At 41.3% G+C, this 25,335-nt stretch overlaps 2 protein-coding genes across 3 annotated transcripts in view; one reads left to right on the top strand and one right to left on the bottom strand.

The window, feature by feature from the left end:
- The window catches only part of LOC148881565 (uncharacterized), a 101,057-nt gene that overhangs the window by 12,638 nt on the left and 63,084 nt on the right, over window positions 1-25,335 (top strand). The window contains exons 2-7 of one of the 2 annotated variants that reach the window (XM_088988726.1): window positions 9,317-9,396; window positions 16,087-16,188; window positions 17,331-17,405; window positions 19,295-19,363; window positions 20,242-20,327; window positions 21,806-21,944. The gene's annotated coding sequence lies outside the window, so the exon portion shown is untranslated. Of the gene's footprint in view, window positions 1-9,316; window positions 9,397-16,086; window positions 16,189-17,330; window positions 17,406-19,135; window positions 19,364-20,241; window positions 20,328-21,805; window positions 21,945-25,335 lie in introns of those variants that run through there. The other variant, XM_088988724.1, reaches the window with a different exon arrangement.
- LOC148881567 (prosaposin receptor GPR37-like) lies at window positions 3,494-11,434 on the bottom strand. The gene is made up of 2 exons (XM_088988718.1): window positions 10,191-11,434; window positions 3,494-4,846 (listed from the first exon to the last, which is right to left on the bottom strand). The coding sequence occupies exons 1-2, from the start codon at window positions 11,094-11,096 to the stop codon at window positions 4,028-4,030; spliced, it is 1,725 nt and encodes a 574-aa protein (XP_088844844.1). The 5' UTR covers window positions 11,097-11,434; the 3' UTR covers window positions 3,494-4,027.

Below are 25,335 nucleotides of genomic sequence, written 5' to 3'. Positions count from 1 at the left end.
ACAAATTAATGAATTACTAGTTTTAAAATATAGAGTCGAATATCATTGTTAGTGTGGTTTACATGGGACAATTTGACATTTTGGTTCTGACTTTAGCAAGCATCAGAAGTTTGATTTGCTTTCATGGGCCGAATAAAATAACGCGGCAGACCAGATTTGGCCCGCGGGCCTTGACTTGGACACTTTGTCATAAAGCTTCTCAAACTGATTCAGTAGTTACTACTGAGTAGTTGAAGCTTCTGGGATATTTTTGACCCTCATTAGCCTCCCAAAAAAATCGCAAAACTAACAGCTTACATCGCAAAAATCAAAGCCATTCACCCCCTAATGTGATGATGTCACGCACTATGACATCCGACGCCACGTTACCATGTTATCCAAAACGAATCCATCCCGACGTGATTACCAATGAAATCCAAATTCATGCTAATTGCATTTCATTTCCAACGCTTCTTCCATTTCCCTCCTGTGGAAACAAATGTTTGCTCTCTGAAATGGTCACCGCCATGTAAACCATCCACACCACAACATCGCTGAGGTTGAGCCATTTGTCAGCATTATCCTCACTCCTTCGCGCTATAAATCGACCGCCCTAATGCAGTTACGCCACCGTGCAGAGTAAAGACTTCGGAAAATGTACTCCTTGATGAAAATCTGATTTTCAAGCAGCGTGATTTCTCCCTGTCAAGCACCGACAAAGTTGAAGGCCGCTAATTGGGGTTTCAATTAGCCCTGCTCCCTCTGATTAAAACTACCAACGGCCGTTATTGACGAGACGGTCAAACCGCGGAAAGGGGGATCATAGATTAAAGTCCGAAGAGGCTAAAGGGAAAACAAGGTAGGGGTGGAACGATAAAACGGTAGAAAAAGCGCAGATCCCGCAGATTTAAAAGGCAAAAGATAACCTTGAGTCTCAAAGCGATGTCTCAAGAGGAAGGTGGGGCCAACCCTGGAGAAGGATCGCCATTCTCTAATGATCAGTCTGCCGGCTGAAGGGTTTCCATGGCAATAAGGGGCGGTCATTTAAAGAAGCTCCATCAAGTAGTCAAAAGCAGGTGTCTGTCTCGGGCCCCCTTATTTTTTTATGGATTATCTGCATCATTTAATTGGGGTCTTTTACCTTTTCGAGCATGTGAAATACGTCGCTGTCTTTCCTTTCTTTGTATCCGCTAATGTTTCACTTAATTCTTGCCGTTCAGGTTGGGACAAAAAAAAGCTCTTTTGAAGTCACAAAACCTCATTAGTTGCTTCAAGTTCAGTTGCGAGTTTTCCCTTTTGACCACAAGGTTTATTTACCTCATCGGCAGAGCTGTATCGATAAGAGACTCGGAACGTGACGTGTCTCCATAGCAACAGCCCGACTGGCGTGGCGGCATGGATTCTTGCTTTAAATAGAACGAATAGACTTCACAGGGAGTTGGCAACAACGAGTATTTGTACTTGTCGTAGAAAGAAACATTTTCCACTTCCTGTTAGCTAATTTTGCATTTTTTTGGGGGGGGGGGGAATTAATAGCCCATGTTAGCAAAGCCGACAGTAGATGTAGTTGCACAAGTGTGCGCACCCTTTTAACTCCAGAATGCCCATATCACATTCAAACTGCTGCTGATGGACCCCAAATAAACTTCAGATGTTCGAGTGGGCTTTTTCTGGCATATTTTTTCTGAGCAGGAGTAGGTTTGTGAGACAAATCCATCTTCCCACTTATAATCAGGTGTGCAGATTTATTAATGACTTGGACAGAGTCTCGATTTAATATGAGGTCTGTGTATATAATACAGGGTGACCCAAAAAGATGCATACCCATGAAAACTTTGTCAGACGAGTACGGGTTTGCTTGCAACGAAATGGTGGACATTTAGAACTCGTCTGACAAAGTTGACAATCACTCTGGTGAATGGTCTTCCATAAACTGAATAATGTGTGGTTGTAATTTGAAATAAATAGCTTTTTAATCAAAGCCACAATAGAACTTTTCATGGGTATGCATCTTTTTGGGTGTCCATGGACTTCAATAAAAGGACAACAGGAAACATCCAACTTAGATTTGAGAGTTTTAATGCAATTTTTTCATCCTTGAATAGACAAAAGGACAGTTTTTGGCTATATAAAAAAGCTACTTCGAATTAGAAACCAGTGAGCGGTGTTGCGGGGGTGGGGGGGGGGGTTGAAGACAACAGTGCATGTGCTTACATTGGCAGCCACCAATTAGCGACGGAGTTGAGAATACGTACCGTACACCATCAACACTTTGAACCACACAAAATGACACAGCGAACCACTTGAAAATGCTGCATGAAAATTCCAGAGGTCAGTTCGACTCCAGTCCCGAAATCCCCGACTTGACTTGATATTTATGATTTATGGGCGGGGGTTGCGCATAGCACAACGGTGAGTTCTTAACGACACTGCAAGGTCAACATTTTGGGATTGTCAACAAACTGACCTGGCGAGTGCTCTAAATAACCTCTGACCATTAGACTGATAGTTAAAAAAAAAAAAAAATTGGCAGTGCAGAGTAGAACTGATTGTGAAAGACAAAGTAGTCTATGATAAGGCCATTTTTATTGTTATTTTTTTTACATTTGGTCAATCTAAGTAGAAAAAAAGTCATCCCTATGAAGCGATTACTCATTAGCAGCGAGAAAAAAATATGTATGTGAACATAAACTAGCTTTTGGCTATTTCCTGGTGATTGTAATGTGCGACTATTTTCAAAAGTTGTGATTTACATTTCAAGCAATGGCGCTGAAAGAGTGAAATGATTAAAAAAAACATTTACAGTAAAGACACACTCATCGATTGGTCATTTCAACACGTTTAAAAGTCGTCACTTTTGCGCTGCTTTGCATGCTTGTGGTAGCATTCTACTCTAGCCGATGGGTTATTCCAACATTTATTTATTGATTCATTTAAAGTATAGTCTCAAATTACACATCACCACCGTCTACCTCCAGAAATGACGTGCAGTTGTATTATTGGTGAAGTGGAACAGACATATTTGTTGATTACAGCGCTTACATCATAAGAGCACCAAAAATTGACATATTTTCCGTTTTTTTTTCTTTTTTTATGATACAACAGTGTCGCGGGTAATCCGCTTTGTCCATGCTGAGTGCCACCGAACAGTTTTTTTTCCACGCTTCTCTGAGACCAGCCCAGTAATGTCCAACGCGATCACGCTAAACATCTTGGCTATGTACAGCGCAGACAATCCATTTAAGTACACTTGCAGAATTTACTGTATTGACATCGTAAATAAGAACCGTACCGAATATTCTGCAATTTCGGGTAAAGCTTTTTGTACTGGAGTTCAACAGACAAAAATTAAATTAAATTAAATAATAATCTTGTGTAACAACAATTACTGTGATTTTTTTTTTTTTTTTACGTAAACAGATTCGTGTAGTAATGACAGGCAGTCAGGCACACTTTCATGCACCATCGTGATGTAGCCTGTAGCCTGATAAGCCACCACACGCACACGCACACACGCACACACACACACACAAAAGAAACACAAAAAAAAAATAATCAAGCTGTGTGTCTTTAAAGGATCTGGCCTAGCTAGTGCTAACGCTAGCGCCGACACCACCCTGAAAGAAACAAAATAAAAAATAGCGGGAAGAATTTTACTATTTTAATGCAATTTGTTAAATTATTTGCAGAAACTAGAAGTAAAATAAAATTCAATGAAGGTTTTTGAATTTATGGAGTTAGCCGAAAATGTGAATCGGATTCCAATTCAATGGAAATATTTAATATAAGCCAGTAAATACGACTTGAGTTACTCTGAATTTAAAATCCAACAATATGCAGGTAGAATTGAGAACTCTTGTTATGAAACAGACTTGCCATTTTGTACATTTTGCATCTCTTTCGTGCTCATTTTGAGTGTTGTCATTTTTTATTGCCGACCATCGCAATCCTTTATTTTTACCATGTGGGCTTCAAATAATCTGAAGAGAGAAACCCTAACCCTGCCCTCCATCATCCGGACTTGCCAGGGCACACTGAATCTTCAATCTTAGCAGTGAGATCCCGCCGGTGTGTAGTTACTGAGCTCCCGGCGAATGGTGCTAAACGGCGACAACTCCAGCTCGGTGGTGCATTCGTGTTCGTTATCGTCACTGGCCGTGGTTGAGGACGGCGTGCGGCTGCAGCAGCAACAGCAACAGCAGCAATCCAGGAAAGCCCTGCCTAGCGGTCGACACAAAAGCAGAAGCAGCACCGGCGTCACCGCCGCCCGGCAGAAGAGCAACAGCTGCGACAGGAGGTGAAGCACGGCCATGGTGTCCTCGGGAACTCCGGCGGCCATGTACACCGACACGATGTTGCAGATGTTCTCGGGCACAACGCAGGCGCCGTAGACGATGGCCAGCGCCACCACCGTGCAGTTCATCTGGCTCTCCAAACGGATCTGCTTCTTGTTACTCCGCACGCTGGACTGCTCGGCCCGTCTGATCTTCCGCGCCGTCACCAGGGAGCACCCGATGGTGAAAAGGGTCGGAAGGCAGAAGTAGCAACCGAAGCACCACCACAGACGGGCGCCTTCGTACGTCAACCCGAGAACGTAGAGCATATCGGGGAGCGCCGAGGAGATCCGGATGACGCAACGCTCCACGGGAGGCTCGTCGGGGAGTTCGCCGTCTTCCACCACCAGTTGCCGGATCAGAAGCTCGGGCAGGGCCAATAGGAGCGCCCCGATCCAGATGACGGCTAGCTTGGCGGTGGTGGAAGTGCAGTTTTCGATCATCTCGTAGTACATCTGGACGTTGGTGGCCGCCCGGAAGCGGTCGATACACAGAGCGCAGAGAGTAAACGTCGTCACGCCCAGGGAGGCCACCTGAAACAAAACGCCTGAGGATTAACCACTGTCCCACTGTCTCTACGATAGGTTATATTTTACTGTTTGATCTCATTCATGTTTCGCTCTTGTCCTCTGTCATGTTCTCGCTCATGTTACGGTCACTACTAGTTTTTAAGTGTCAATAACGTTTGTTTGTTACTTTAGACTTTTTTTTGTCTGAGTTCTGGATGTAGTCGTTCTCTTTGTCTCGTTTGTTTCGTCTTGTTTTACTCCAGGTTTTGTTTGCTACTTTGGACCTTTCTGTTCTGTTGACTTTGTTGTTTGAGATTGTGTTCCTGCTGAATTTATTGAATTCAATTTGTCAAATAGACACTGCTCCTCCCTCCTGCCTGCTTTTTTGGGATCCACCACCTTGAACGTCGTGACGACATCAAGTCCAGATTAGCCGACACACCAAGGCCATCCGATTCTCATTTTTTTCACCCCCCTGACGGTTTTATCTCCACTTGGCAGTGTTTTAACGACACCACCGATTCCTTTCGCCTTCAACAGACGCTAAAGAAGACCTCGGGCGAAGATTCTGGACACGGAACAGAAGGCCTTAAGCACCTATTAAAAACTCACAATGAGGATTGTTCCTCATGCTAAAGGATCTGGTGGATTAACGGCCATTTTGGCACCCTCCAAAGTCTTCCTTAACAGCAGCTGCAGTGTGTATACATAGACCATCTCACAAACTGGCCTTCACCCACCACTCCAACCGCCCCCCTTTATTCCCAACATCCTCTTCACACGGTCTGTTTTTTCTCCTGATGACTTTTACTTCCTCGCCCTCTTGTTCCGACATGAAACATGGTTTCCTCAAATAACCCGCCATCACTCCAACCCCCATCGCCGCCGCCGCAGCAGTGCCTCCTCCCGTCATATCAAATTTAATTACCACGGCCAGCATCCCAGATGGCCCCAGTGAGCTTCTCGAAATATAAACTTCCTGGATAGAGAATGAATATATATATATATATACAGTGTCGATCGGCACGTGCGCTTCAAGCTACTGTTGACTGGCCTGCAACAACAAGGTGCTCTAAGAAAAACCTTCAGCAGACCATTTCTGACAACGAGGCGCTCTAAAGTGGAACTAGTACTGACTTTCTATCCACCGTCAAATCCGTTTGTCAATGGGATTTCTCTCACAGCTGACAACGAGGCACTCTAAAGCAACTATGTAATGAATTTATGGCTGGAAATCTGAAAATTCACTTTGTAGTCTTTCACACGTGCAAATACACGATGAATATTTCATGGTTGGACGAGTGTCTTTTGATCAACGCTCCGGGGTGGAGTGCGGAGGCACGACAAACAAGCTTTGTTCTGCAGGGAGGACAACGGGGGTGGGGGGTTAAAATGAGTAGCGAAGTCAGGCCTGGTGGCGTGACAAAGCCGTGTTCAGGGGATGGGATTTCACGTAGACGGAGGGTAGCAACAGGGACGGGAAAATGGAAAGGGCGAAAAAGGGTCTCTTGACGTGTCGCCGATGTTCCGTTGGAGAAATGGCTCGATTATCACATCCATATTTCAGCAGTTCTTTTTGGTTCATGTATAATTTACATGTCGGAATGGCCGAAATGAACGCCGTATTGTATCATGTCAGCCTCAGGGCTCGGAATAGGGCGGTGATACATTTTCCATGCTGCAGTCATTGATATGAGCAACAGGTGTTATGTCAAAGATGCAAACGCGCTGAAACTCATTTTTACCGGCTGTACTGTGATAAAAACTAATCAATTTCATCATCGATTTATCGTTTTTGTCATTATCTCTTCAATTCCAGGAGCCGCAAAATATCGAGTTTTAGGACTACATAAACATTCAATGCAGCGTAAGAAACCTTAGATGCTCTTCTTTCATCAGCCAAAAATAGTTAGTTCCTAAATTATATGTGTCCGGAGTTATCGAAGCTTGAAATGGGGGCAGCTGTATAAAATACAATACATACATATTGATTTACAGTTTATAGCGCTTTAACAACAGCTGAAGCTGTAACAAAGCGCTAACATGGACAAAAGGCAAATGCTACCCCCTTGTGGAAGAGAAAAACATTGCCAGAGGTCTGATCAGTGCTTTATTGCGGATACATTTGGGAATGGCAGTGAATGAGTTCATAATCTTTGATATGAATTGCCTTGAGGGTTTCTGCAACAGAACAAAATACAATAATTGGCCTGCGTAGAACCTCTCCTGAGATCAAATACCAAAAAGCTTCATTTAGCGAAACCACTCCCTGTATTTTATAACATCTCAACCATAAATTCCTCCCCCATTAAATTACATCACGGTCTGGAGCATACTTCTCTCGAATTAGCCCCCAAAAAATTAGCATGTCCATCTGCTTTAGCGTCTACTTTCCCAAGTCGTCGGAATTTGTCGCTATTCTCATTCGTTGACCTGATTCCTCTCCTTGCAGCTGTTCAATCAACCCTGCAAATCACCTCATGAATATTTCACGGTCCTATTCTCCCAATTAGCAATTTGGCTATGAACACGCAGGCTAACACGTCGCGTTAGCTTATTCCAAAGCGCAATAACGTGTGTGATATGACGGCGAACATGCGCCGATACAGTCCAATTAGCAATCAATGGGTACAAAATGTGCATGCTAACGAATTCTGCGACATGGTGCCCCGCGCCTCATCTCCCCGGAGGCTTTTGTCTGATCACAGATAGCTGATGCGGGGAGAATCGCTGCAGGCGTCGATTCGGTGTAGGGAAGGCCCATTCCACCCATCTGCTCGATAAACACGCCCCACTAAACTTTGCGTACATTTTTCGTATGCGACAACCAATGCTCCGCGACCTGTCAATCAACCGTACACGCGTAAAACTCATCTGGATGGAAGGCGGCGGATAGTTTATTTTTCCTTCCTGGAAATGGATAACCTATTTTTTTCTTATGGAAATAAAATAAAAAGAAACACATCTCGTAGTTGTCATACCACTGAGCTGAAGCTATTTTCCCCCTCCAGTGTAATATTTTCCACCAAAAATAAATAGAAAATCAAAATATAAACTCCAATACAACAGCATCAGAACATTTCTAATGCACCTGTTCAGTGGATGACTCTACAATATCTATGACGTAGCAAGATGGCTGACCGCTAGCGGGCTAACACGCCTTGAGGGATTTGTTACATTTGTGTTCCATGTTGATGAGCGACAATTAGCATGGAGACAGATGGAAAGAAATGTGTGTACCATGTTCACCCCCCCAAACCCAACACCCCCCCCCCCCCAGAGTAGCCCAAAGGGAATAATCTCCCATTTAGAAAAATAATGCGTGACCATGTGTGACATCACGGTTTGAAGGCAATGAGGCATGGGGCGTTGACTCCAATTATAATCTGGTAAACAACTGCGCCGTCACGCTTTTTGGAATGCTTTTTTAATGTGTCCCTTCTCATATACCGCACCATTTTATTCACAGATCGATGTTTTCTCGCTATTATGTTACCGTGAGCTAATTTTTGTCAATATACTGTAGCTCAAAGTGGCCCAAAACGATGCCTATCCCCTGCGGTGATCAAAATACTTCCTGTCCTGGTTATTTTCCGCATTTTGGAGTCTCGTCCCAACACCGCAGAAACTGTAATGCTAGCCCGTTAGCTTTGCGCTAATATATAAGGAACATAACTACTATAAACTATAAACTATAATAACATTTCCATTGTGTTTTTATGAGCCTTTCACCCCCCCCAAAAAAAAAACTGTTATTGTGATACGACAGCTAGTCCAAAATGCTCCCCCTGACAACCCCCCCCCATAAAAATATGCCGCTATGTGCGCGACCGTCTGGCATCGGCATGACAACCCAGTTTATCTGAAATAATACAGGCGGTCTAAATCCCAAATCTGCTATGCTTGTCATGCTTCTCCATTGAACGGCGAATAAAACCAGGTTCAGTGAAAGCATACTTATCTGGTAATGAGATGTCAATGGCTGTGCAACGTGTTGTTCTTTCTTGTGCTTTTTTTCCATCAGTGATTTTTTTTTAATTCTTTTCTTGCAGTCAGGGGTTATCGCACCACCGGTGACGAACACACTAAATGCGTAGCGGAAAGTATAAAGTGAAAATGACAATGATATCTTGTTTTGGGTCAAAATGTGGTCTGGGTTTGTCTCAGGCGGCAGGTGGGGTATCTCGCTCAAACCAGTTCTTTGCAGTTCATGTGCAGTTAAGGAAACCCAATACGTACTTCAAAGTCTGATTGGGTGGACCAGTTGCATGACAATGACTGGGAAAAAAGTATTATGTATTGCAAAAAAAACCAGTTTATAAATGCTAGTCATTAGCCAGTCTATGGCATTTCCTTTATAGTGTTAGCATCGAGCTAACATACTTTAAGGCGTTTTTTTCCAGTAGTTTTAATAATGTAGACCAGGGATGGGCAACTGGATGCACTTTCAACAAAATGTACATGATTCTTATTCTATCTTTGTGTATTTTCCAGGGTTTCATTCTTCTTCTAGATCAGCTTGAAGTGCTTCAACGGCAAGTGATGTCGGCCAACTGCTGATGAATTATGCAATGGTAACTTCAAACTTTTCACGCTAGGGTAATGCCTATTTATTTATGTATTTATTTGGTTGTTCACCCAACTGTCAGTGTATTTATGTATCTATTTATGTATTTATGTACCATATTTATTCATTCATCCATCTATATATAAATCAATATGTATTGTATTGTATTTTCCTTGAGAATTTTGAAAGGCGCTTATGAATGAAATGTATTATTATTATTATTATTATTATTATTATTATCTAAATACAATGTATAATAATAATAATAATATAATAATAATAATAATAACTTTTACTCTAATAATAATAACTTTTACTCTTACTCTTATTCTTACTCTTATTATAATTCTAATAATAATAATGATAATTATTAACCATCCATCCACCCATCTATTTATTTATTTAGTTATCTATTTTTTTAACATTTGTTTTTGAATTTTCTTGATATGAATCAATTTATTTATTTATTTATTTTGGGTCCCACCCGTCAATTTATTTATGTATGTATTTATTTACTGTATTTATTCATCCCTCCATCCACCCATTTATTTATGTGTATATTTTTGTATGTATGTATGTATGTATGTATGTATGTATGTATGTATGTATGTATGTATGTATTTATTTATTTAAAGTTACCCCTCCCCAACCTAGATGGTAGCACTTTGACAGTTCTCTTTAAGGGGTACAAATGGTCTTCCCTGAAAGGTTCCGACCCCCCGTGACGAGCCAAGTGACCTTTAAAGTTATAAACGAGCAAGTTTTTCCCCCTTGTCAGCAGAAAGATTGAACGCACGTCACCTCCATATAAGGCACCACTCTGCAGGTGACCTCCCCCAGCAGCCAAGACTTGGTCAACTCATGGAAGACCACCATGGGCAGGCAGAACAAGATGAGCACAAAATCCCACACGGCCAAATTAGCCAGCAGCGAATTGGAGATGCTCTTCATGTAGTAGTTCTGGCACACGATGCACAAGATGGCGACGTTCCCGGCGACGCCAATCAAGAAGATAACCCCGGAGACGCAGGTGATGGCGTAAGCGCCGTACGTCTCTCCGGTCACCGGGTAGAACGGGTTCTTGATCTCGTCGCCAAAGTCCTGCGAGCCGGGCGGCGTGATCGGCGTGGCGTCCCACGGGTTCTCCTCCCGGAAGGTGACGAGCTCGGGCCTCCCGGTGAAGAGGTCAAAGGGCGCCTGGGTGGCTGTGAGCGCCACCGGCTTTGGGATGGGTTCCCATGGCGACGCGTGAGGCTGAGCTAGACCCCCGGAGCTTTTGTTCAGGCGGGTTTTGTGCTCTTTTGTGCCCCTCCTGTGTCGATCTCCTTCTTCGGGCTCCCCTCCTCGCATTGAGGGCTTCGACGCATGATGGCGTCCGCCTGCCGGCGTCCCCCCGCTACTCCACTTCATCTTCCTACTCCGATGTCGCATCGGGTCCCGATGTAAGAGCGCCTCCTTCATGGATGTCCCCGTCCTATTCACGCTCCCGGCTTCACCCGCGACCCCTCGTTTCCATGGAAACGTGCCATTAAAAGTCCCCCGTGCGACTGAGGACTCACCTGTGGCACTGTCCCCCACTTTATTTTGCCGAATGTCCCGTAGCGATGAAGTCCTAGCGGGCTGCGGACTCCTGTCCACTTTTCTCGTGGACGCATTAGCATTGAGGAGGAATAACGCAAAAAACATCCCAGGTGAGAGGATCTGCATGGTGCAGGGGGGCGGGGTTTGCCGACCTGGAAATCCCGATCGTGCACCTTTATGTACTCTGCGGCGCTTGCGCTCAGTCCATAGCCATGCTAGAGACCGTGCAGGAGAACGTGCGGCGTCTCAGTCAAGAAATACTGTACACCCGAAACAAATCGGCGCATTCATGAAGCTGCAAAACTTAAGGATTCCATCCAACGGCGTGGTCGCTCCGCATCTGCGGACGTGATGCGTTGCATATCCGCCGATATCCAACGTCCACTGTTTTGGTCGTCGCGTGTGTGACTTGAGTGGGATGGAGCAGCGGCAATGCGGCGTGGAGCCGCCTGAAGCTTACTGAGTGGCGAGCGAGGAAGGGGGGGGGGGGGGGGGAAGAAGAGAGAGTGAGTGAGAAAGAGGAGGGGTCCTCTTCTCTTCACGCCTTCCTCTCTTCTTGCTGTATCTCAGCGTGCATTGCAAAGAAAATGGACTCCCCTGGCGGATAACCCCGATCTGTCACTCTTCATCCATCAATGGACCATCCACAACTCCCCCCCCCCCAGGCGGACCGTGGCTGCAGAGCAAACCCCCCTTGCCCCAAAAAGCCCCCCTACCCCTCTTCCGCCGCTGCCTCAGGCAAACATGGCAGCCACGCCCGCGTTGGTGAAAATTCTGGGGGGAAAAAATGCCATTGGTTTCTATCTGTCATGCTCAGGAGGCGCTATGCTAGCTTGAAAAGTGAGCACATTTGATATTTAGACTGCCCACTAAGTCTAACTTTCCTTTTCTTAATATATATATATATATATATATATATATATTGGATATGCCTTTATTAGTCTCACAGTGGAGAAATTTACATTTCACAGCAGCAAAGTGATGAAAGGAAGGAATTGTAATAACAATAATACATTTCATTTAAAAGACACTTTCAAAACTCTCAATGACACTTTTTTTATATCCAATCTAAAGTGCAACTAAAAATTGACAATATCAACACACACGTCCACATCGTCTGCTAGCTTAAACAATGTTCACTCAGAGACGCGTCAATAGCATCATTGTCTTCTCTCTGTGTTTTAACCCTTTCAGCAACGCGTATGTGGACACAAACAGTAAATCAGGACAATGGAGATAATATGGTGATGCTCACCGGCATGTATTCTTTATCCTCTGTGAAGCACGACTAATATTAGCATAGCCTATAAATCATCATATGAATAAATATAGAAATAAATAAAAAAATAAATGTAGGTAAGTAAATACATAAACCAATAAATAAACGAATAAATAAATATATCAATACATAAAAAATAAATAATCGAATAAATAAATACATATGTAAATAGATCACCATATAAATAAATAAACAAGCATGTAAATAAATAAATAAATAAATAAATAAATAAATAAAGCAACATACATATATACACAGATAAATAAATACATACATTTAAAGATGCGTCAGCATCTCCCCGATAGCACACCTCCTAGCATCTGACCTTCTACTTCAAATAAGTCATCACAGCAGCGTGTTCTCAACCCACTCTCACATCATTTTCACTCCCCTTCAGCCATCATCGTCAATCGACTTTTTGAAAAAGTTACAATTCCCCCATGATGTGCAATGTCCAAGACGGTTTTATTCGGCCTTTGGAGGTAAACCTTGTACACTAAAGACTCCATATTCCACATTTAAATACACTTGCAGAGTAAGAAAAGGGGCAACATGTCTATTTTATGTATGTGTGTGTGTGTGTTGTGTGTGTGTGTTGTGTGTCTCCCACGGATGCGCTCATGCATAAAAACACGCAACACATGCAGGCACACACACACACACACACACACTTGTAAAATGCAGGAATGAGTGCACATGTGCACAGCGTGAATTAACACGGAAGAGAAGTACCGAGTTTATTGGGGCGTGTTATCGGCGAGACCAAAAAAAAAACCCAACAACAACACGCAAGGGCCGCATTTAATGCCTTTGTTTAATTGTAATTACACGCACGGGTACACGCGCACGTCAGGGAGACGTCAAAGTTTGAAGACGTGCCAGTCATGACGTCATATGCGGAAATCGGAGTGACGGGATATTAGCTATCTATTAGCCATCTATCAGCAGTCTAGATAGCTACCTATTCGTGGTCTGACTAGCTATCTATTAGTGGTCTGGCTAGCTATCTAGCTAACTATCTATTAGCTATCTATTAGCTAGCTAGCTTTCTATCTATTTGAGGTATGTATTATTGTTATTATTAGCTATCTATTAGCTTACTGAGGACGATGACTTCGATGGCTTCAGTTCAAAGGAGGAAGATGAAGACGGCTTAGGGCAATTTTTTACCAGTATGTTCTTTTTGGGTTCACGGTGAAGGGGTCGTGAGTTTGATTCCGGGACCGGCGTTCCGACTTTTATCATAATGAAATGTATTATTATTATTATTATTATTATTATTATTATTATTATTATTATTATTATTATTATTATATCATTCAGAGCATTGTCATCAAATGGTGAGTGTGGTTTTTGCTTTTTTTGAATGTTGCTGTGCCGATTACCATTTTGTAATCGGCACACACACATGTGTGTAATGTAACTTGTTCTGTAGCCACAAAGGGACATATGTCTTCTTGTGCCGGTCCCAAGCCCGGATAAATACAGAAGGTTGTGTCAGGAAGGGCATCCGACGTAAAAGCTTGGCCAAAACAAACATGCGGATCAAACCTCTCAAGATGGAGGACATTGATTTGCTGTGGCGACCCCTTGAAGGGAAAAGCCCAAAGGAAAAGAAGAAGAAGAAGGATATGTTTGAATCGAGTTCGCAAATTACATTTTAATCCCTAAACACGTTCATATAGTCTTGGTTTGCTCACGCTTGACCTTAAAATCTAAAAAACAAAAACAAAAATACTTTAAAAAAACAATATCTGGTTCTATTAACAGCAAACTTCTTCACTGTTGTCTGTACAGCTTTTCCGGTTAGTTTGAAGATGCTGCCATCTGCTGGTAATTAATTGTACGTGATTTAAAAAAAAGTCGATTTCTTTATTTAGTTTTTGCGTTTGATAAATTAAAAAATATATATAACACAAAAGTGTGCTCACAACGATAATGGTTGGATGTTTAAAAATACGACCCTTCTTTGAGCAACTTACATTCTTTATTTTTATTCGTTATTCTTCACGTCTGTAAAAATACATCAATGACAACAACACAATACGAATTGACGTTTAGGTCTACGTACTTGATTTCCTATCAACTCTGTTCACTTCACCAATTCATTCTTTATATTTCTTTATATTTAATGCCCACTTAACTAAAACCAACCACCATAGGAATCTCTTTCGATGTGCAACCTTGACGAGAAAATAATTCACATTTTAATAAGGGCGATATAAAAAAAACACGTTTTACTATATTGCCAACAATCAGCCCTCCAGCGCTCTTAAAAATCGAAACGCAGTGCGACAGCAGGCATATTTCCATCTCGCAGCTCCTTTCACTGCACGACATCTATTTTTTCCCCCAAAGATCATTAGTTAAAGTTTCTGCACTATATCGCCTTTTGCAAATGAGGCTTAATGAGGCACAATTCCGGCGCATTGTCTTGCTCGCGGCACTGATACTTCACGGCGGCTTGCTGATTTTAAGGCGGTCGAATTATCCTCCAAGAGGAGGTTATTTACCGCAACGTCAGCAAAGTACAGTACAGTGAGACCTCAACTTACGAACTTAATTGGATCCCAGACAGAGTGTGTAAGGCGAAAAGTGTGTATCTCAAAAAAAATCCCGTAGGAAACCATTAAAAGGGGAATAATCCGTTCCCGGGTTTCCGTAAAATATACTTTTCAACTAAATAAGCCTTAAAACTACACACAACATACCTTGTTCTATGTATAATAAATGTGCTATTGTATTGTAATGAAAGAAATACACCGCATTGTATCATAAAGTCACTTTATTTACATTTGTGATGGTCATTTATGGCTTGATGGAATGCGGTCGGAGGTCAAAGGGAATTGCTGTTTGGAAAGAGAGGCACATTACATGAGGACTGTAATTAAAGAAATAAACTGTGCTGTAAAATAAAGTTTTATTGACCTTTTTGATGGTCGTCGATGGCTTATGGAAGGAGAGTCACCTTCCATAAGGACTGTTGGTAACTTAACCTCTGGTGCTGTTCGGTCGTGTGCTTCCGCCGAAGATCACTCCGCCAGCCGTGGTGGGTGTGTATTATGAAAATAGTGCTTATTATAAGGTTTAATTTTCATAAATTTGACGTTTGTAAGACGAAAAGTTTGTAAGTTGAGGTGTTTGTAAGTTGAGGTCTCACTGTAAAGTCGTCTGAAATCAACAAACAATACCGATAAAGGTCACTAGAGGACAGTGTAGCATAGGGATTGAACATTGCGGTTAGTTTGCATGAAAAATCCTTTCGATCTTGTTTAAATTAGACTCCCCAAATGAAAACTGAGTGTGTTTGTGTGTGTGTGTGTGTGTGGTTTATCACTTTTCTAAATGATTTATTTACTTGACTAAGTGATTAAACGTATGTTTGCATTTTATACAGCCTTTAGTGAACGTAGCGATTTTTGCTCTCCCATTACATGTCATTACAGTAATCCCTCGTTTTTCACTGTCAATGTGGATCAGTACCACCTGTGATGGACGAAAATCCGCGAAGTGGATTATAATTTATGATTATGTACATGTACAAAACCCCTGAGTCAATTGGCTTTTATTTTTACTCTGAATGTTTTGTTTCCCTGAAGAAAAAAATCTGCGATGCACTAAAACCGCAATAAGCGAACCGCGAGGGATCCCTCTCATTAGTATTTTAAAAGTCAACTTCGCAGCTTGACCAGAAAGCTTGCTTCAGTCTGACAGACACGCGTGGCTTGCCGCTTGCCGACTCGTCAAGCAGTTGGCAGAATTCCCAGCAGGACTCCGGAGACCCGCTGTTAGCTTCTCCATCCCAGCGTTTAGCCGCCATTTGCTTCTTGCTTACAGGAGGAAGCGCCGGGAACCCCCCCCCCCCCCGGTGGTCCGTAATGAGCTGCCGAATAGCACCTGCATGCGCCAAATGAATCCCACGCTGATACGGACAAGCCAGTGAGATTGTTAATCTTAATAAGAAATTATTTATGAGTCTTTTGTTACTCGTTAGCGGCAAAACTAACACCAAAAATCTCGTTACCAATTATGCTATCGTCTGCTGTTTAAAATTGATGTTGTTAAATGAATGACGAAAAGGGAAAAAAATCTGCATTTAGTCCGAATATTTCTTGATTTATTTATCTAAATAGCTAGCTAGCTATTTGCGATCTATTTGCTATCTAGCTGGCTGTCTAGCTATCTAGCTAGCTATCGCTGAACTATATAGCTATCTAGATGGCTATCTATTTGCTATATAGCTATCTATTAGCTAAATAACAAAAAAAAAAAACAATCAGCATTTAGTCTGAATATTTCTTGATTTATTTATCTAGCTAGCTATTTGCTATCTATTTGCTATCTAGCTAGCTATCAATGAACTATATAGCTATCTAGCTGGCTATATATTCGCTATATCGCTATCTATTAGCTATCTATTGGCTAGCTAGCTAGCTTTATATCTATTTGAGTTACTTCCGGGTTGAGTGAACGCTGGCACGCGTGGCTGCCACTGCTCTTGGTGCTTCTTGGATATATCATAATGTCTTTTTTTTTCTTTAATAAAACTTCCTGTTCATTGCCGCTAACTCCCAAACGGCGCATATGACTACAAGTGACGGCTCACGGGGGCAGAAATAAGAAAAGCAAGCTTGTTTCAGCGATGCGTGTCGATGTAGCTCCGCGCTATACGCCAACAGGCCCCCCAAAGTGCTCATCATTCCACGCAGCGGAAAGTATGAGGAAGCGCCACATAATAACACTCGGAAATCCTCCGTTATTTCCTCGCCTCGAACGCCTCCCGGCGTAGTGAAAGCAACAAACAAACATGCATAATTCAGCGAGCCGGCCACTCGTGCGTCAGGCATCGGTAATGATTGCGCTAGAAAGTGATAAAGTGTTGCACTTACACCTAAAACGGCTTTTTTTAAACTCATTTGTTTGGTACGAGTCAGGAGGGGAAACGCTTACTTGTGTGGCGTTTATTTGAGAAAGCGACGACGCCGTAACAGAAGGATCGAACTGTTGGCGTATTCGTTCACGGAATGAGAGTGCAATGAGGGTGTGATCGTCTTGACGATTTCCTTTTTGTTTTCTCTCAGGAGACGGAAGTTGCCATGGAAACATCGTGGTGTGCATCCATGGGTCTGTCTTAGGGCCCCACCAGTTTTGGAAAGGTGACATTGTATACAGTATTTTATTTTATTTATTTTTATGAGTCATAGAAGTGATTTTCAAATGGTGTGCTCCCTGTAGTGGTGTAAAAAAATGTCATAAATTAAATGTTCGAATGGCATAACAAAAAATTAAATTACATTAATATTAAATAAAATTATTATGTTCAGTTCTGTTGTAATTAATTTTTATTAAGGAACCAACTAATATTTTCTGCACACTAACTCATTCACTGCCATTCACGAATGTATTTGGGAATTGAAAATCGTCTGGCGCCATTCTTAAATTTGTTCGGATTTTGTTTTTACATGCTTGGGTGCAGATAAAGCGTTGACCTATGGCAATGTTTTTTCCCTTCCGCAAGGGGACAGCATTTCCCTTTTTTTTCCCATGTTAGCGCTTTGTTCCAGCTTTAGCTGTTGTTAAAGCGCTATTTAATCCAATACAGGTAACATCTGACTTACGACCAGCTCGCCTTACGGCCACCCGTACTTACGACCATGACCTCCAGATCCTATTTTTCAAATTTTAATTCTACGCCTGGCACCGCTACACGTTAGCAGGCCGGCAATGTGTACGACAAATTTGGCGAGCCAGCATCTCACGCTCGCACAGCAATCGACCGTGTGATGGCACCAAAGGGGGGGGTGTTTGCGAGTCATTTAGCCTCCAAGTCTCTATTCAATATTTTGAATGTATTTCTTATGGCCATTTTGACTTACGACCGTTTGGTCGGAACAGACCACCCTCATTTCAAGCTCATATAACTCCAGCCCCATATAATATAGGTTATAACTCTTTTTTTTATCAAAGAAGAGAATTTAAGGTTTCTTATGCTGCATTGAATGTTTATGTAGTCCTAAAACTTACGATTTTGTGGGTTCTGGAATTCAAGTGACAATGACAAAAACCCTGGCACTGAAGTGGACACATTTTTGCACATCATCTGGCAATAAATGAGTTAATTTCAGTCTCATTGCGCACATTTTAACATTTTTCAAACCTCCCCAAAGGTTCATTTCATCTCCCAGCCCGTTTGGTGCCGCTCACACCGGCGATTGAAGTCGACCTTGTTTTTTTTGAAAGGCAGATTGAAGACAAAAGCCTCGAGGTGAGAGGTGAATTGTCCACTGGCGCGACTGCGGGTCGAAGCAATCTGCGGGGCGAGCGAGATGCCAGACGGATGCGAATTGCACTTATCTTCCGCTGACCTTCTGAGACGTGTGGCTTGATTGAAGAAGAGGAAGAGTTTCGACAACAACAAAAATTATTATTATTATTGTATAATATTTAAAAAATAAGCACAAAAATAAAAGTACAGATAATGTTTTAATTTAAGTGAAAAAGACACTGATAAGTTAAAACTATTATAATATATATAAATCAATATGTAACAAAAAGGTTCTTATCCTGTGACTGTAAAGTGACCTTGAGAGTTTTGAAAGGCGCTTAGAAATTTAATGTACTATTATTATTATTATTGTATAATTTACCACAGTTCCTACCACAATAACTTCTAAAGCTACTGTACACCGACAAGAATAAGAAAAAAAATCCAAAAAATTAACCTGTGACTATAAAGTGACCTTAAGAGTTTTTAAAGGCGTTTATAAATTAAATGTATTATTATTATTCAATAATTTAGGACAATCACGCTGACGAAATAAATAGCGACACCCTGCAGTTCCGCTTTTGTCCACACGACGTCGCTAAACAGCCTTCCTCACTGGCGTCCCTCCCAGCTGACAACGACGTCCAATCATTACCACGTTTGGTTGTTTCGCTAATTTGTTTTGCTGCTTCTCATCGCCTTCTCAAATGTAAAGATACAATATTATCACATTTTTACATCATACTCAAATCATAAACCCCCCCTTGTGCATAACTTTAGGGCTCCGTCTGGGGGTTTGTGGAAGCAAAACGACGATAACCACCTGCAAAGCCGTCGAAGGACTAATTGGTGAGGCGTGCATCCATTTAACTTTGTTTTTTTCCAACTGAAGAGCAACTATTTCTTTCATATGGATTAATGATGCTTCCTGCTTCAAACTATACTTTGATATTTAATTGTAACTTACCAAAACAAGCCGTGATATAGTCATGAGCATACTTGCGTTATATCGCCCCTCGATATAATCGCACTTCATGTTTTTATTTACCAATTCATTTCACTCTCCAATAATAATAACATGTCACTGAGGGGAGTTTGCATTTCGTAGCTTGGACACGTTCGTTGTTTGCTATGATTTTTTATGCATTGCGTTGCTTTGACATTGCAATGCATATGCACTTACACGTAACGTCAGTCAGTCATCATGTGGACGACGGGGGTCCACAATACCCCCCCCCCCCCATCCCCAATGGACGATGCTGACAGGTAAATGCGATCTAAATGGCAGGAAAAGATCACGGGTGATGTTAAAGACGTGAAAAGGGTGAATAAATTGCTTGGGGGAAAGGGTGGTGGATGGGGAAAGGTCAGAGGACGACAGTGGATTGTTTTGAAATTTAAAAAAAGAAAGACAGAAGTCGACAATTCAGTTAGATTCATTGTATGCTATTCGCCAAAAGTGTTATGGAGAGTTTTGACCTTTTCTGAAATGATAAAAGCACATTTTCATATTGAATTGTAAGACATTTTATTATACTGTGCTAAGAAAAAGAAATATTCCTGCTATTTTTGAATTTTAACTGTTTTGTTTGCATTCGGACAAAGGCAGACTGGCACAATTGACAGCCTTGCCCTGGTATTTATGCATTTATTCATTTTTGAAAAAGCATTTTAATGTGTTAAAAATGTTGGAATTTTACTTTGATTTCTCTTTTGCCATCGATTAGAACCTTCCAAGGAGCCACGTTGAGATGATTTGAGGAGCTTGATGTTTGTCACCTGGAAAATGGCGGTGTACCTAATGTTGCAGCCAGTGAGTAATAATAATAATAATAATAATAATAATAATAATAATAATAATAATAATAATAATAATAATAATACATTTCATTTTTAAGCGCCTTTCAAAACTCTCAAGGTCACTTTACAGTCACAGGATAAGTTTTTTCCTGTGGGTGAGCTGCGGCATCCACGCGCCAGCGTTCACTCGGAACTCGGGTTCACCCGGAAGTAACTCAAATAGATAGAAAGCTAGCTAGCTAATAGATAATGATATACAGTATATAACTGTATTCACTCTACATAAGGTGGCTGTACACCTTAAATCCGGGTTATTGGCTCATTTTAGACGTATTTCAAATTGTAATTTGTGTCATTTTGGAGTGTTGGATTCTATGGGGTAACCGGGATGACAGAGTTGTGTAATTGAATCGCCCATTAGGGGTAAAGCCGATCAAAGAGTGGCTGTGGATATCCCATAATAAGGAGAAAAAAAAACGGGATTCAGTCGGAGTCCACTTTTGAAAGCTGTCGCCAATTATAAGGCGACGCACGGAACCCCGTTGAGGAACGTTCCTTGCGACGAGAGCCAACGTTTCATTACTTCTCACCCTTGTCTAAATTTGACACGAGATCCGTAGATCCGTGACAAAAAATGGCTTCTCCTCTCACCAAAAGCTTTTTGAAACCAAATAAAATCCCTTCAGTAATCAACAGATGGCGCTGTGGGACTACGGTTGCCCCGAAAAAGTTGCCAATGAAGTACTGCAGACAGATACCAGTGGGGGGGTTGGTTTTGGGGCTTCTGCACTTCCTTTCTAAAAGCATACACACCATCAGATTACGTAAGGTAGGCTTCCCCCAACCTGCCTTTTACCGTTCTGCCTTCTCCATTTTTTTTCCTTTCACGTATGGCCTCCATTTTGAATATTTTAAAAACAAAAATTCCATTAAATTATTAATGATCGACAATTTTAACAATTATCCAATGTATGTCTCATAAAAACATATTTTTTAAACATATTCCACACGCATATCGGAGACTTTAAAGTTAGACTTTGGACCGGTGAGTGACGTGGGTGTCGGCAAATGGGAACATTGCATTTTTTGATCATCCAACCAAATGTTCTGCTTTTAAGTGATATCTTAAGCGGCAAGGTACCTGAAAATATGTTATTCTTATGACATTTTTGTTTCTATTTATCAAAATTATCCACATTTTAATTAGCAATACCGTAGCGCTATGGATGCTCATCCTGTGTAGCTTGAACAGGTACCTTATCTGGTTGACATTAGTACCATTCCAGTCTCGGTGTGCATGACAGTGTTAAAAACAAATTAATCGTACTGCAATCTTGGTCTTCTTGGACCGACAAAAACGTCAGCGACATCCGAGCTATTAAATGTTAATCCCCGCGTTTCATCCCTGCTAATGAGCGTAACCCTTTCCCTTTGACCGCCACATCTCCGAGTGATGTTTTGAACTCCATTCTCATTTTTCCTTGATTGAAGGAATGTCAAAGCAGGAGGTGGGTACAACAGTCGCCCCTAGCAAGAGCCAACGCCTCGCCATCTGGGAGAAAGTGTCCACCCTCATTCCTCTGGAGAGTCAGCCGACGGAAAATTTATCGGAGGCGCGCTTGAAAAAAGGGTAAGATATCGTCTAGGGAGGGGGGGTGAAAGGGGGTGGGGGGGGGGGTCCAGAGATGTCTGAGAGGCATTAAGGATGATCAGACATTTATTTCCTGCTCGTCTCGCCTTTAAACTGCTTCTAGTGTGTTCTTTTTTTATTTTATTTATTTATTGCATCGATGGATCCTCAAGTCTGTTGCTTCGCCATTCATCTCAGTGACAAATCTCTTGGGAGAAAGGATGGTAAAATGTGGTGAGGATAATGTGCAATAAAATAAAATATATATGCATAAGCAACTAAATAAATAAATAATCTGCTAAATAAAAACTAATACATACACAAATGAATAAATACATACATCAATAAATATATATGTAAATAAATAAACAAATGATAACAAAAGTAAATATAAATCAATAAATAACATACATTTTTTTGTTTTTATTTAAATACATAAATAGAAACAAAATACATAAATAAATATACACATAAATAAATAAATACACAAATAATACAAATAAATATAAATAAATACATACATGAATAAAAATTAAGAAATACATAAATATATACATAAATACACAAATACAAAAAAAATACATAGAAATAAAAAAACTAAATAAATAAATAACTAAATACACACACAAATATATATATATAAATGAATACATACATAAATAAATGAAAACTAATAAATACATAATACAACAAATAAATAAACAAATAATTAAATAAAACTAATAAATGCACAAATAAATACATACATGAATAAATATAGACATAAATAAATACACAAAAAATATATATACAAATAAATACATGAATAAAAATGAATTAATACACAAACAAATAAAAACATACATGAATAAATATATACACGAATACACAAAAATAACAAAAATAAATACATCAATAAACGAATCAATACGGAGATAAATAAAAAAAAAACCAAATAAATAAATGAACAAATTACCAAATGAACAAATGGAAAAAAATGAATGACTGGTCACACCATTAGGGCCACCTGCACAACCTGTACGGTGTGAGCCACCAAGCAAGGTAGGTAATCACTGTTCTGCTACCTATCGATGTCGCAATGTGTCAGATGTCAAAAAGGAAGCTCCTCAACTGACATGAGCAAAGTTTCCATGGCACCTCCTGTCACGATTAGGCCTCGAAGCACTACTTTGGTCAAAACCATGCTTCTTTTGCTCACTTCAAAAATAGATCACTGGCACCAAGATGCTTTCTGTAAATGAAGCTCCAAAACGTACCTCCTCAACTCACTTCAACAGAGTTCATCGGCATCATAAAATGGTGCCGAAGCTGCATTTTTTATTTTTATTTTTTTTAATTTAATGAGCACTGGTATGGAGGATTACATCCGCCCTTTGAATGACCCCCCCCCCCACTCATACACGCCACGCATATATAACTTCCTGTAAGCCGTCAACATCAAACGGGAAGCAAGATAAGTCTGAAGAATGGTGCGAACTTTTCAATCTCATCCTAAATTTCATCTTTAAACGGATGGGATGTTGCAAGCGGCGGGTGGTGGGAGCCGTCGAGGGAGGGAAGGAGGGGGTCACTCGAGTTCCAAAGATTGAAGCGACCGCATCTCATTTTAAAATGACATTTTATGAGGTTCCATCAAATGTGTTTATTTTGCATATTTATAGCCCTCTCCCAGCCACCCAAAGGCTCCTTATTTTCCACAGTGGCCAAACACCGGCGTCATTTACAAACTTCTTTCCAGGCCAGGCGTCATCTTGTGTTTTTTTTTTTTTTTTTTTTCCCAAGTCGGGTAGGACGTGGTCATGAATAATCGTATCGAATACGCTGGCGGTTAAACCTGTTGTTGACTCGCCAATATGGCCGCCGTGAAAATTGGCAATTGTCGCTAAATTCCTGACTAGCTGAAAGAAAATAGGCGGGAAAAAGTTTCCTTATCGCAAACGCTCCCGTGTTTGCGTCACGTTTAACCGGCTTTGAATGGATCCCAAAAGACCGTGTGACAGAACCACCCCCCCAAAAAAAACCCTCTTTATTCACTCTCGGCGCCGTACCTCCCTCGACAATGTCGGCGACGATACTTCGCACTCGCTACAGGTCGACAATGAAATTCAGTGACGCGTTGCTAACATGTCGTCACCAAAGAAGAAGAAGAAGAAGGCGTCGAGCATAACAACAAGCGTACGTGAGGACATAAGAAGCCCAACCTCGGGGGGAAGCGGAACGCAAAGACTCCCCCGTTCACGACGCAGATGGTACATACCACACATGAGCGCTCTCATGTGTGTGTGTGAGACACAAAGTGTGTGTATGCATAATGTGCTTTGTGTGTCACTTTGAATATACGTGAGGCGAAATCTTATTCCTGCTTCCGAGTTGTCTGGGAAAGTACACCCAGAGCACAATATGGCCATTTATGAATTCTTATTTATTTATTTTTGTCCTTCATTAGCGCCGCATGAACAAGGGGTTGTGGGTGGTGGGGGGGGGGACTGGACCGACCGTTGAGTTTAATGCTCGCTCGGAGGCAGATTGTAAATTATCTGCAAATCTGGCTTCACACTGTTTTTAATAATGGATACGTACAACTTCACCAAAGCCGAAATAAGATTGATGAGATCCGTGGCGCCGCTTTGGCCTTTTTTTACAATAGATGATTAGCCACGTGGAGAGGGGGGGCGGGGGGGTTTCATTTATAAGCGCCTTTCAAAACTCTCAAGGTGACTTCACAGTCACAGGATAAGTTTTTCTGTTCAGTAAAGTAACTTAAATAGATAGAAAGCTAGCTAATAGCTAGCCAGCTGGATAGCTAGCCAAATAGATAGCTAATAGCTATATAGCTAATAGCTAGATAGCTAATATATAGCCAGCTCAACAGCTGATAGATAGCAAATAGATATCGAGCGAGGTAGCTAGCTAGATAGCAAATAGTTAGCTAGCTATGTAGCTAGCCAGATAGCTAGCTAGCTAGATAGACAGCAAAATCCACCTCAAAACTTTGCCATTACAGTAACTCATTCACTGCCATTCCCGAATTTATTCATATGCATTGCATTGTATTTTCTGACATCAAGCTCATTTAACTCCAGACCCATATAACTTAGGAATTAACTCTTTTTTTAATGATGAAATAAGAGAGTCTAAGGTTCCTCACGCTCCATTGAATGTCTATGTCGTCCTAAAACTCAATATTCTGTGGGTCCTGGAATTTGAGTGACAATGACAAAATCCCTGGCACTGGAGTGGACACGTTTTTTGCACATCGTCTGGCAGTGAATGAGTTCATTTTAATTCGTAATTCACGCCATATAAAACACAAAATCGGTCATTTGACATGTCGACTGTATGTTTGACCCAAACACACGATGATGCGGCCGTCATAAAAAAAAAGACCCGC

This window comes from Hippocampus bargibanti, linkage group LG22 (genome assembly GCF_051943395.1).
Source record: "Hippocampus bargibanti isolate YZ-2025 linkage group LG22, ASM5194339v1, whole genome shotgun sequence".
Classification (NCBI taxonomy): domain Eukaryota; kingdom Metazoa; phylum Chordata; class Actinopteri; order Syngnathiformes; family Syngnathidae; genus Hippocampus; species Hippocampus bargibanti.
Note: the sequence above shows the minus strand (reverse complement) of the source record. Positions and strands in the feature narration are given on the sequence as shown.

Coding starts and splice junctions, on each gene's coding strand:
- LOC148881567 (XM_088988718.1), bottom strand. CDS start 11,096: ATGCAGATCCTCTCACCTGGGATGTTTTTTGCGTTATTCCTCCTCAAT. Junction 4,847..10,190: donor GAGTGGTGCCTTATATGGAG/GTGACGTGCGTT, acceptor GTTTTGTTTCAG/GTGGCCTCCCTGGGCGTGAC.